The sequence below is a fragment of the Garra rufa genome, chromosome 7 (genome assembly GCF_049309525.1).
Source record: "Garra rufa chromosome 7, GarRuf1.0, whole genome shotgun sequence".
Lineage (NCBI taxonomy): Eukaryota > Metazoa > Chordata > Actinopteri > Cypriniformes > Cyprinidae > Garra > Garra rufa.
Window position 1 is genome coordinate 26,526,307 of NC_133367.1, and position 12,733 is coordinate 26,539,039.

Consider the following 12,733-nt stretch of genomic DNA (forward strand, 5'->3'; position numbering starts at 1 on the left):
CCAAGTGCATTCATAACATGCCAAACAAACAGTGGAGCCAAGGAAAGGGGTACAGGTTTAGAGAGCTCCGCCGGTTCTGAATCTTCCTTGTTTGGTCCAATTACTGTTAATGGCATCTTAATGAGCTTTCTTCGAGGCCCTGAAGATGCCTGGTGTCTTAACAAGACCAGCCGGGGAAGGCAAAAATATTACCTCATTTAGGGAGGGAGAAACGAAAGCTGAATGTTGCAGAAACCAAATTAGCATTGGACGCTAAGCTAATGAAGTTTAATTGAAGAAACACATTTTTCTGAGTATGGAAGCCCATTTCTGCCACACAAGAGAAATCATGCTTAGGTAAATTTTGACTTTTTATGTCGTAATTATGGCTTTGCATATCCATTTCTGTCACACAATTCAAAAATCATGCTTACAATTGACAAGTCTGATTTGTCATAAATATGAGGATTTTATTTGTTCTTTGTCTTTTATGACTTACAATAGACTTTTCATCTCATGACTAATTTAAACTTTTTATCTTTGATTTAGTATCTTAATTTCAACTTGTCATAATTGACTAGGCCATATTTCATCAATTTAGTTTTTATCCTATAACTTATCTCATAATTACAACTGTTGTAATTTCAACTTTTTATCTCTAAATTTCGACTTGTCAATTGAACTTGACTTTATCTCGGACTCGTCATAATCATAACTTGCCGTGTCATAATAACTTATGCCGTCATTAACTTTTATCTCGTAATGGCTGTCATAATTTAAATGTTTTATCTCAAAATTTTGACTTGCTATCTCAATTTCAACTTTAACATTTTAATACCCATAATTGACGTTTTATCTCAATTATAACTGGCATAATTTCAACCTTTCTATCTCTCAATTTTGACTTGTCAATTGTCAGAATTTTATCCTAAATGACTTTATCTCATAATTTTGACTCAATTTAAAAAAATTTTTTTATTTCAACATGTAATAAAATTAAGATTTTTGTTTATTCCAAAATTGACTTCTCATAATTATAGCTGTCATAGTTTGTCAACTTTTTAATCTTCAAATTTCGACTTGTCAAAATTGTCACTTAGCATGTCATAATATCGATTTTGTCATAATTATGACTTAAGCTGTAATTGACGGGGTTTTTTTAATTGACAATTTTACCTTTTTATTGAAATTGAGAAGTCATAATTTTGAACTTTTTTCTCAAAATTATGACCTAGTATGTCATCATTTCACCTTACGTCTCAATTGGCTTCTCAATTGATCTCATAATTGACTTTTCATCTTATAATTAAAACTAATTTCAATGTTTTATCTTAAAATTTCGGCTTGCCAATTGAGTGTCATAATTTTGATGTTATCTCATAACTGACTTGTCATAATTGTAACTTAGCATGTCATAATATCTACTAATGCCGTAATTGACCTTTTATTTCAAGACTGTCATAAGTTATGTATTATTTTATTATCTCATAATTTTGACTTAGAATCTGAATTTTATCTTGTCATAATTCACTATGCCATTTTTTTTAACGTTTTCTTCAAAATGATGACTAAGTAATAATAATTTCCACTTAAGACTTTATCCCATAGTTGACTTTACCTCATAACTATAGCTGTCATAATTTCATCTTTTATGTCCATATTTCGACTTGTCAATTCAATGTCATAATTTTGATGTTATCCCATAAGACTTATAATTATTACTTAGCTTGTCAAAATATCTACTTTATCATAATTATGGCTTATGCTGTAATTGACTTATTTCAAAATAGGTGTCATAATTTCAACTTTTTAATTTATAATTGTGTCATAATTTAGAGAATCTCATAGCTGACTTGTCATAATTACAGCTTAACATGTCATAGCATGCCATAATATGTTTTAATGATATTAAATAATATGTAATATGTTTTATGCCATTGACTGCTAATGCTCTAATGTTTTTGACTTTTATCTCATAATAATGATCTGTCATGAATTGAACTTTTTTCTTATCATTTTGACTTATAATAATTGACTTTATGCCATCATTTTGACTTTTTATCTCGTATCATAATTTTGACTTTTAATTTCATGAATATGACTTAATTATATTCATGTCAAAAGAACACTAAATATGGCTTAGGATCCTCCCACAATGTTACAGTCTGCCAATATTTTCAGCCATTTGAAATTATTCACGAACAAAATAACAGGTGGTTACATTCATAAGTAGGTTGATTTCATTTCCATTAACGGTTTAGTGTTCTGAAACGTAATGCATGTCAGTCTTTTCTCACTACTTTAATGAAAATGAACCATAAAATCAAATCAAAAGCAGTCCAGGCCTTTCCTCTTTCTGTTTCCTCAAGCTTATAATATGCTTTGCCACAGCTGATGAATTCTAATATCTTTTGCTAACCTCTGCCAGCTCCAATAATGGAAGATGAACTCGATAAGCAAAATAAGGCAGTGACTCATTTTTTGTGGGTAAACTTTTGTTTGTTAGAGCAATGCTAGTATGTCTATATTCATGTGACAGAAAATACAAATTACATAAGGACTTTTCATTTCACATCATATCTCGGCATTCTGCCACCGTGGAGCATCAAAACAATCATTTCTGTCGCATTAGCATCACCAAATGGGTTGTTTAATCATTCTTTTGTTCTTTTTGAAAGCTTGAAAGCTTCGCACTGATGAACTTTGAGAGAATTTGGAGAATGACGCAGTGAATTTTGCCATTAGGAGAGTCTTTGTGCAAACGCAAGAGGGAAGGGAGCTCTGATACGGATCAAATTAAAGCACACTGCTGCATGGCAAATCATATTACCCTGGTTAACTGACCCACACAGACATTTTCCCTGCCAAGATGCCACTGGTTACCATAGAGACTGCTTTTCTACCCCCAGGATCTGGAAAAGAGTCAATATGTGGACTTACAAACTGTAGAGAAGACTAGTTATCAAGTTATCATATCTCAGTAACTAAGGTTTTGAGTCCAAAATCAATTACCCAATTTGTATATTGGTTTCAGACACCTTGTTTTGTGAATTTTGTCTTCCAAAATGAAATTTCAGAATAATTTTATTAAGTCAGAGATATCCAGTATCCAGCACTTTTTTTTCAGAGCTGAAGCACTCAATTTACTGTAAATGTGAGGAACTTCAGATTTGATCACTGGCTGTTATCCACCTTATTTTTCTCATAAGTACAGTGTACATTTTAGGACATTCTCAGACCTCAGCCATACAGCGAAAAGGTTTCATGCCTCAGACTAAAAGGCGGCAGTCACAGGACAAAACGGCATTGTGTCTAGACTGAAAGGCTTCAGGTCTCAGGAAAAATGAGATCAGGTCTCGTACAATTAGACATCGAACGAAACGGACTCAGATTAAAAGTCATCAAACAAAAAGACATCAGACGAAACGGACTCAGATTAAAAGGCATCAGACAAAAAGACATCAGACGAAACGGACTCAGATTAAAAGGCATCAGACAAAAAGACATCAGACGAAACGGACTCAGATTAAAAGGCATCAGACAAAAAGACATCAGACGAAACGGACTCAGATTAAAAGGCATCAGACAAAAAGACATCAGACGAAACGGACTCAGATTAAAAGGCATCAGACAAAAAGACATCAGACGAAACGGACTCAGATTAAAAGGCATCAGACAAAAAGACATCAGACGAAACGGACTCAGATTAAAAGTCATCAGACAAAAAGACATCAGACGAAACGGACTCAGATTAAAAGTCATCAGACAAAAAGACATCAGACGAAACGGACTCAGATTAAAAGTCATCAAACAAAAAGACATCAGACGAAACGGACTCAGATTAAAAGTCATCAAACAAAAAGACATCAGATGAAACGGACTCAGATTAAAAGTCATCAAACAAAAAGACATCAGATGAAACGGACTCAGATTAAAAGTCATCAAACAAAAAGACATCAGACGAAACGGACTCAGATTAAAAGACATCAAACAAAAAGACATCAGACGAAACAGACTCAGATTAAAAGACATCAGATGAAACGGACTCAGATTAAAAGTCATCAAACAAAAAGACATCAGACGAAACGGACTCAGATTAAAAGACATCAAACAAAAAGACATCAGACGAAACAGACTCAGATTAAAAGACATCAGATGAAACGGACTCAGTTTAAAAGTCATCAAACAAAAAGACATCAGACGAAACGGACTCAGATTAAAAGGCATCAGGCAAAAAGACATCAAACGAAACAGACTCAGATTAAAAGGCATCAGGCAAAAAGACATCAGACGAAACAGACTCCGATTAAAAGACATCAGATGAAACGGACTCAGATTAAAAGTCATCAAACAAAAAGACATCAGACAAAACGGACTCAGATTAAAAGACATCAAACAAAAAGACATCAGACGAAACAGACTCAGATTAAAAGACGTCAGATGAAATGGACTCAGTTTAAAAGTCATCAAACAAAAAGACATCAGATGAAACTGACTCAGATTAAAAGGCATCAAACAAAAAGACATCGGACGAAACGGACTCACATTAAAAGGCATCAAACAAAAAGACATCAGACGAAACAGACTCAGATTAAAAGATATCAGATGAAACGGACTCATATTAAAAGTCATCAAACAAAAAGACATCGGACGAAACGGACTCAGATTAAAAGGCATCAAACAAAAAGACATCAGATGAAACAGACTCAGATTAAAAGGCATCAAACAAAAAGACATCAGACGAAACAGACTCAGATTAAAAGGCATCAAACAAAAAGACATCAGACGAAACAGACTCAGATTAAAAGGTATCAAACAAAAAGTCATCAGACGAAACGGACTCAGATTCAAAGGCATCAGACAAAAAGACATCAGACGAAGCAGACTCAGATTAAAAGGTATCAAACAAAAAGTCATCAAACGAAACGGACTCAGATTCAAAGGCATCAGACAAAAAAAAAACATCAGGTGAAACGGATTTAGGACTGTGACGTCACGCACGCGGTTAGGAACAAACAAAATGGTGTGGAACGTCATTTATTCTGGACTTTTCACTATACTGAACAATTCTGTGAAAATGTTGGTTCATTTTTGAATGATAATATCCAGCAAGATGTATCCATTACTTTCAAATGCATTATTTTAGGACATTGTGATTCTGACTCTACTAAAAGCAATGCTTGTTTTGTTATAAACATATTTTTTATTACGTTTTATTAAGTCCGTTTCGTCTGATGTCTTTTAATCTGAGTCCGTTTCGTCTGATGTCTTTTTGTTTGATGCTTTTTAATCTGAGTCCGTTTCGTCTGATGTCTAATTGTACGACACCTGACGTCATTTTTCCTGAGACCTGAAGTCTTTCAGTCTGAGGCACGACACCTTTTCGTTGTATGGCTGAGGTCTGAGGATGTCCTAAAATGTACACCGTACTTAAGAGCAGGTGCATCCAGTTTTTTTTTTTTTGATGTACAAAGCAGCTAATTTTACTGCTTGATATCTCAAATTAATAAGCCTTATCATATTATTTTAATGTATTATCTTAATTACGAACAGGCTGGTTTGTAGTGCAAATAGTTTTACCGTTTACTGCACGTTATCTCTTCATTATAGACCTTTTTCCTGAACACGGAAGTAAGTCCGACTCTTAACTGAAAGAATGCTTTGCATTTCCGGTCTGCATTGTTTCTAGTCAAATTAGGGTATATTCCGAGCTAATAAACTAATGTTAAACCTATTAAAATGTTTTTAAAAAGCACATGGCTCCATAGCGCCATCACTTGGCAATGTAGCAATGACCGTCATTTGTCAGTGCCTCACTTTAATGAGTGTGTAGATGACACGAAGCAGCGGACGTTAGCTACATTAAAAACAGATGGACGCTATTTGAATGGGTTCCTATGGAAACCGGAACAGAAAAGCATTCAATCTGACGTTAGAATTCGTATTGGCGGCGCTCATCGTTTACTCCATAGATATATATATATGTATATATATCTATGGTTCTATTGCCGCGAATGAACCGGAAGTCTTGCCCATAGGCTTAGTTTGGCGTTGAAGAAAAAGGTGATGGGTAAACTAGACGAATAACATTATTAGAGATGCAGTAAACAGTAAAATAGTTTTGCTCTACAAAACAATGTTTATATTATTACAATAATAAACTGATAAATACCAGTTTGCGACGATGTAACACTGTTTTGAACGGTTAAAATAACTGAAAGTGCTGACTCAAAGTCTTACCTCACATTTAATACGTTTAAAAACAAACATTCTTGTTGTTACCTCAAACATAAGGTGGATAAAATGAAGAGTTTCTTTCATTAGTGAAGAAACGAAAACTCCGAGTGGATCAAGAGCTAATTAATGACTTGTTTATTTAATTACTGTATAGAATTAATATCATAATACTAAAAATTAGCGCCACGGACCAAGCTAATAATATTGCTTAAAATCTAAAAGTGCGGCGTGTTTTAATCTAGTTTTTATGTTATCCTCAGTGAAACTTTTTGATTAAAACTTTAAGGAGAACGAACACAAATCTGCTCTGCCTGACGTACGATAGTGCCTGACCTTTACAGAGTAAGTATCCATCATCTGATGCTTCATCTCAGCGCACACGTCTCCTCCAGTCTCTCTCGTCTCCACGCACCGGGAGTAACTCCTCCTTTCGCTATTTCTCTTGTACTTCCATGGGCATTACCACAAACCTGGGAGATACAAACATGTAGACCGACGGATTTCAGGTGTGGAAATAAGTTTTTTAGCCCTTTTGTGTGGAAATAGTCGGAGGAGAGATGGTGTGATCGAGCTCTCGTCTCCAAACCCCTCTCTAAACATACAGACGTTCACTGAAGGTAAGATTGGATTTGTCTTTTCACATCCTGTTTGTTTGTGTTTAGTTTGTGCTGTTCTGGAAAATTAGACGGTTAGGTTCGACAAAAGCCGATTTATTTCTTAACCCAAACGTTTTGATGGAATTATTGTAGTATTGTTATAACGACCATGTTGATTTGTGTGGATTTTGTTTTGGATTTAACTTATTTTTACTTCACGTTGGTAAAAAGTCTAAATGTAGTCTGATGTGTTCTGTGTTTGTTAAACTCTAGCGCCATATAGATATCGTTACATAAAACAGTGACATCTAGTCGTGAATTAACTATTTAATTAAAGTTATGTAGTTAAAAGAACAAATGTATTTTTATGTCACACTAGGGAAAGTTCTCACAGGTTGTGTGTGTGTGTGTATTTAACAGATTTTGCTCTAATTATGCACCTTCTATATATATTTTTTAAGGCGGAGGAAGTTAGCCGTTTTCTGTGAATGTGCTTCATTAGCCGCTGTAGGAAAATAACCAGAAGAATAATAACGTTTTGTAAACGGTAAAACTGCACTACAAACCAGTCTGTTCATAATTAAGATAATACATTAAAATAACATTGTATAGACACTAGTTTGCAATAACAAGTTGCAAAACAAGCAATTTTGTACAGATAAAAATGTCTGGATTTACAATTCATGAATGGCCGTGCCCACTCTTAAAGGAGTATTTCACTTTCAGAACAAAAATGTACAGATAATGTACTCACCCCCCCCCTTGTCATCCTAGATGTTCATGTATTTCTTTCTTCAATCATAAGGAAATTGTTTTTTTGTGGAAAACATTTCTGGATTTCTCTCCATATAATGGACTTCGAAGGTGCCCCCCAGTTTGAACTTCCGAAATGCAGCTTCAAAGGGCTTCGAAGAGATCACAGCCGAGGAAAGAAGGGTCTTATCTAGCGAAACGATAGATTGTTTTCTAAAAATAAAAATAAAAATTTATATACTTTTTAACCTCAAATGCTCGTCTTGTCTAGCTCTGTGTGTACTCTGTTTAGAGATTTAAAAAGTATATAAATTGTAAATGTTTTTAGAAAATAACTGATCATTTTGCTAGATTCTAGACGCTTCTTCCTCGGCTGGGATCATTTAGAGCACTTTGAAGCTGCACTTAAACTGCATTTTGGAAGTTCAAACTCAGGGGCACCATATAGAAGTCCATTATATGTTTTCCTCAAAAAATTATTTCTGTACGACTGAAGAAAGAAATACTTGAACATCTTGGATGAAAAGGGGGTGAGTACATTATCTGTACATTTTTGTTCTGAGAGTGAACCACTCCTTTAAGGGAAAAATGAGGTGAATATACTCAAACTGTTTGCGATATAAATTAACGATACGATTGTGATTCAAGATTTTATCAAAAATATCTCAGAAAACATACATTCTTAGTAGCCCAGTTTAACAATTTGCACACTTGTTATCCACCTTTTTAAATGCAGAAGTAAGCGATTTTCTGTGAATGTGCGAGGCTTCTGATTTAAGAAGAAAATTTGCATAATGTATTGTCACGCAAGCCAACAAGCAAAGAGCTTGTTGATGCATCTGGTTGTTTCAGAAAATGGAGAAGAGCATTACACACGATTTTATTTGTGCTAGTGATGCGAAAAACATCCCGTGATTAATCTAGAGTGACATGATACTAATATTAGCTTCGCTAGCATTTGAGGTTAAAAAATATATAAATTGTAATTTTTGTTTTACAATTAGCCGCTATAGTGCGGATGACGCGGATGTGCAATATTTGCCTCAATTTTCGTCTTTCGTGCAAAAATTTCAGCTGCTTGATATACGCCTCAAATCGAGTCTTCCATGTAAGTTGGAAAAATTTCAGCTTGAGTGGAAAATGTGAATTGCGCCTTGTCGCACAAGCCAATCAGCAAAGAGCTTATTGACACACTCAGTTCAACACATCTGGTTAGCGGAGAGCATTATGCTATGATTTTATTTGCACGTGTGACATGAAAAACATCTCGCCAGTAATCTAGAGTGATAACGCAATGTAAATATTAGCCTCTTTTAGTTGCCAAGTCCACGTTTTTCCTGCAGAATTGGGCTACCTTTACGCTGCTGCTGCTGCAGGAAGTTTTTTTTTTAGTCCGGAGGTTGAAGTGAACCACCCCGCTCACTTTAAATTTAAATTTAAATTGAAAAGCGAATTTAAAAGCCATTTTCCCCCAGAATCCAGCTGGGCTAGATTTTACGCAGATCTGGCAACCCTGAAGAAAATTAAACTGGAAGTCCATTAAAGTTACAAATGGCCTCGGCTGGTTTTTATGTTAAAAATAAGGCGGATAGAGAATTTTTTTTTACTAAATAAATATAATACAGAATAAACGTTTAATAAATATTTTGTAGAAAACTGAACTGATAGTATCTAACCTTTTTTAAGTAAAAGACAATTCTGCAGACCAAATGTGACCCTGGACCACAAAACCAGTCTTAAGTCGCTGGGGTATATTTGTAGCAATAGCCAAAAATACATAGTATGGGTCAAAATTATTGATTTTTCTTTTATGCCAAAAATCATTAGGAAATTAAGTAAAGATCATGTTACATTAAGATTTTTTGTAAAATTCCTACTGTAAACCTATCAAAATATAATTTTTGATTAGTAATATGCATTGTTAAGAACTTAATTTGGACAACTTTAAAGGTGATTTTCTCAGTATTTTGATTTTTTTGAACCCTCAGATTCCAGATTTCAAATAGATGTATCTCGGCCAAATATTGTCCTATCATAACAAACCATACATCAATAGAAAGCTTATTGATTGAGCTTTCATATGATGTATACATCTCAGTTTTGTAAAATTTAACCTTATGACTGGTTTTGTGGTCCGAGGTCACAAATGTCTTCCCTGTGGTTTAGTGGTATAAGGTGATAGTGATGGTTGAATGTTGTTCATACTTCTAACCCATACCCTTAAACTTAACTCAAACCTTAAACCTAAATTTAATCCTAATGTTCTTCTAGGATTATCAGGATGGAAAGCAGTTGGGTTTAGATCTCTAGTGCTGTTTTGTTTAATGATTACATGTCACTTAATTTACATGAATGTACATCCCTCTTTGCACTAATCTCAGGGGAGAGGTTTTCTAATAGAGATGCTGATTGCATCTGGGCTTTGTGGCCAACCAAAATGCAAATCTATTCTGTGCGGAAACAGAGAAATAAGAGCTTTTCCAGAGGCTGTGGGATGAACTCAACCTGCATACCTGACCAAAGCTGCTGCTGATGGAAGAATATTGTTGTGTGAGTGCTATTCTGAATTATTGAAAAACTGAAGCTGTGATTTTTGCAATGACAGTGTAGCAGATTACAATGATGTATTGCTATGTACATGTTCCCTTGTATATTTGGGTTGACTGGTTTACAACCTCACCCATTTAAAACTAGATCAAAATTAGTAAGTTATAGATTGGGTTACTGAATTTTTATCAGTAAAATTTGTTTATTTATTTATTTTGCTGTATTCTGCTATTTACTAGACCGCACATGTATTGTGTAAAAGGTTACTCAAAAAGTGAGGGGTTTATATTCCATTCTCTGCGTTACATGTGTTGTAACAAGATATCAGTTCTTCTAAAGGTCATTGTTTTGGCATCAAACACTGTGAGTTGGTTTTGGTGCCCTAGAGGCTGGAAATTGGTTAATGCACTGAGCTACTCCCAAGTCCTCTGTAGTAGAGATGAATTAAAGCCAGTTCACAATAGAGCCAACAACCAATATTGAGAACCAGAGATTATACCATTTAGTGTATCTTCTCAAGGGACAATACTATAGAAATGAAGCTTGGATATATTTTCGAGTAGTCAGTGTGCAGCTTGTATGGCAGTATAGATTTACTGTCCACTGAAAATAACTCAGCATACAGCCATTATTGTCAAAACAGCTGGCAACAAAGTGATAGCAGTATGTTGTTTACCCATGCAAAGCCACATGTCCTATTTGTCATGTTTATGTTTTAGTCTGCTTGGCAGGACCATACAAAGTTGTGTATCTTGTATTAGAGCAGTTCAAATTAGGTGCTTTAAGTACAATTCTCTCATACTGACCACTGGATGTTCAACATGGCATCTCATGGCAAGGAAATCTCTGAGGATTTGAGAATTAGAATTGTTGCTCTCCACAAAGATGGCCAAAGCTATTAAAGGTTCAGTCACACCCTAAAACTGAGTTACACTTCAGCGGTCAGGGTCATACAGAGGTTTTCAAAGATGGGTTCCATTCAGAACAGGCCTTGCAAGGCTCGATCAACAAAGTTAAGCAGTCGTTCTGTTAGTCAGGTGCAGAATCTGGCTTCAAAAACAGACGCATGAGTGCTGCAAGCATTGCTTTAAAGGTTGCAGAAGTAGAAGGTCAGCTTGTCAGTGTTCAGACCATACGCTGCACACTGCAACAAGTCGGTTTGCTTTTAGGCGTCACCCCAGAAGGAAGCCTCATCTGAAGCTGGCTCATTAGAAAGCTAGCAAACAGTTTGCTGAAGACAACCTGTCCAAGAGCATGAATTACTGGAACCATGTTCTGTGGTCTGATGAGACTATAAGATAAACTTGTTTGACTCAGATGGTGTCCAGCATGTGTGGCGATGCCCTGGTGAGGAGTACCAAGAAAATTGTGTCTTGCCTACAGTCAAGGATAGTGGTGGTAGCATCATGGTCTGGGGCTGCTGGTACTGAGGTGCTGCAGTTCATTGAGGGAAACATGGATTCCATTATGTACTGTACATTCTGAAGCAGAACATGATGCCTTCCCTCCAGAAACACACCACCAAGATGGCAACTGCCTTGCTGAGGAAGCTGAAGGTGAAGGTGATTGGGTGGCCATGTCTCCTGAGCCCTATTAAGCACCTGAGGGGCATCCTCAAGCTTAAGGTGGAGCACCATGTGTCTGACGTCCAGCAGCTCTGTGAGGAGTGGAAGAGGATCCCAGCAACAACCTGTGCAGCTCTGGCCAATTCCATGGCCAGGATGATTAAGGCAGTGCCAGATAACAATAGTGCTAACACAATATATTGACACTTTGGACAAGTTCATTTAGGGTACACTCACTTTTGTTGCCAGCTGTTTTGACAATAATGGCTGTATGTTGAGTTATTTCCAGTGGACAGTAAATCTATATAAATCTATATAAACTTAGATCGAAAATATATCAAAGTTTAATTTCTATAGTATTGTCCCTTGAGAAGATATACTAAAATGGTTGCTGAAATGAGAGGGATAGTAATAATAATTTGTATTATTTTATTAACAATAATTAATATATTAATATATATATATATATATATATATATATATATATATATATAATGCATTAATAAATTATTAATAATAACTAATAATAAATGATTAGTCATAATAATAATTGTAATAGTAATAATAAATTAAAAAATTAAATAAATAATAATTAATATAAATTACATATAAATAATAATAAATTATTATTACTCATTTGAATACATCATAATTATTATCTAAATATTTGAATAATTCTAACAATGATTAAATTATTTTTATTAATAATAATTACATATATAAATATTAGCAATTATAATGATAATTATTATTCTTAATAAATTAATAAATCATTAATAATAACTAATAATTATTAGCAATAATAATAGTAACATTAATAGTAATGACTACATTTACATATTAATAATAATAATAATAATTATTATTATTGTTATTATATTTAATACATTATAATAATTATTAATCATCTAAATATTTATTTGAATAATTGTAATAATGATTTAATTTTCAAATAAATTATTTTGATGAGAATGGTCGATGTATTATTATTTTTTATCTTATATATCTATGTGTTTGTATATACCGTTTGTAAATTAGTTTTAAATGTTTTTAAAT

At 34.3% G+C, this 12,733-nt stretch overlaps 2 protein-coding genes across 2 annotated transcripts in view; one reads left to right on the forward strand and one right to left on the reverse strand.

Annotated features, from left to right (window-relative positions):
• Positions 1–6,581: 6,581 nt before the first annotated feature.
• LOC141338067 (rab GTPase-activating protein 1-like) overlaps positions 6,582–12,733 on the reverse strand; it is a 41,964-nt gene continuing 35,812 nt past the window's right edge. Inside the window, exons 12-13 of the mRNA XM_073843635.1 lie at positions 11,714–11,769; positions 6,582–6,686 (exon numbers count right to left, since the gene is read on the reverse strand). Coding sequence (XP_073699736.1) covers positions 6,582–6,686; positions 11,714–11,769 — 161 coding nt within the window. The remainder of the gene's footprint in view (positions 6,687–11,713; positions 11,770–12,733) is intronic.
• fam163ab (family with sequence similarity 163 member Ab) overlaps positions 6,696–12,733 on the forward strand; it is a 59,858-nt gene continuing 53,820 nt past the window's right edge. The window contains exon 1 of the mRNA XM_073844936.1: positions 6,696–6,833. The gene's annotated coding sequence lies outside the window, so the exon portion shown is untranslated. The remainder of the gene's footprint in view (positions 6,834–12,733) is intronic.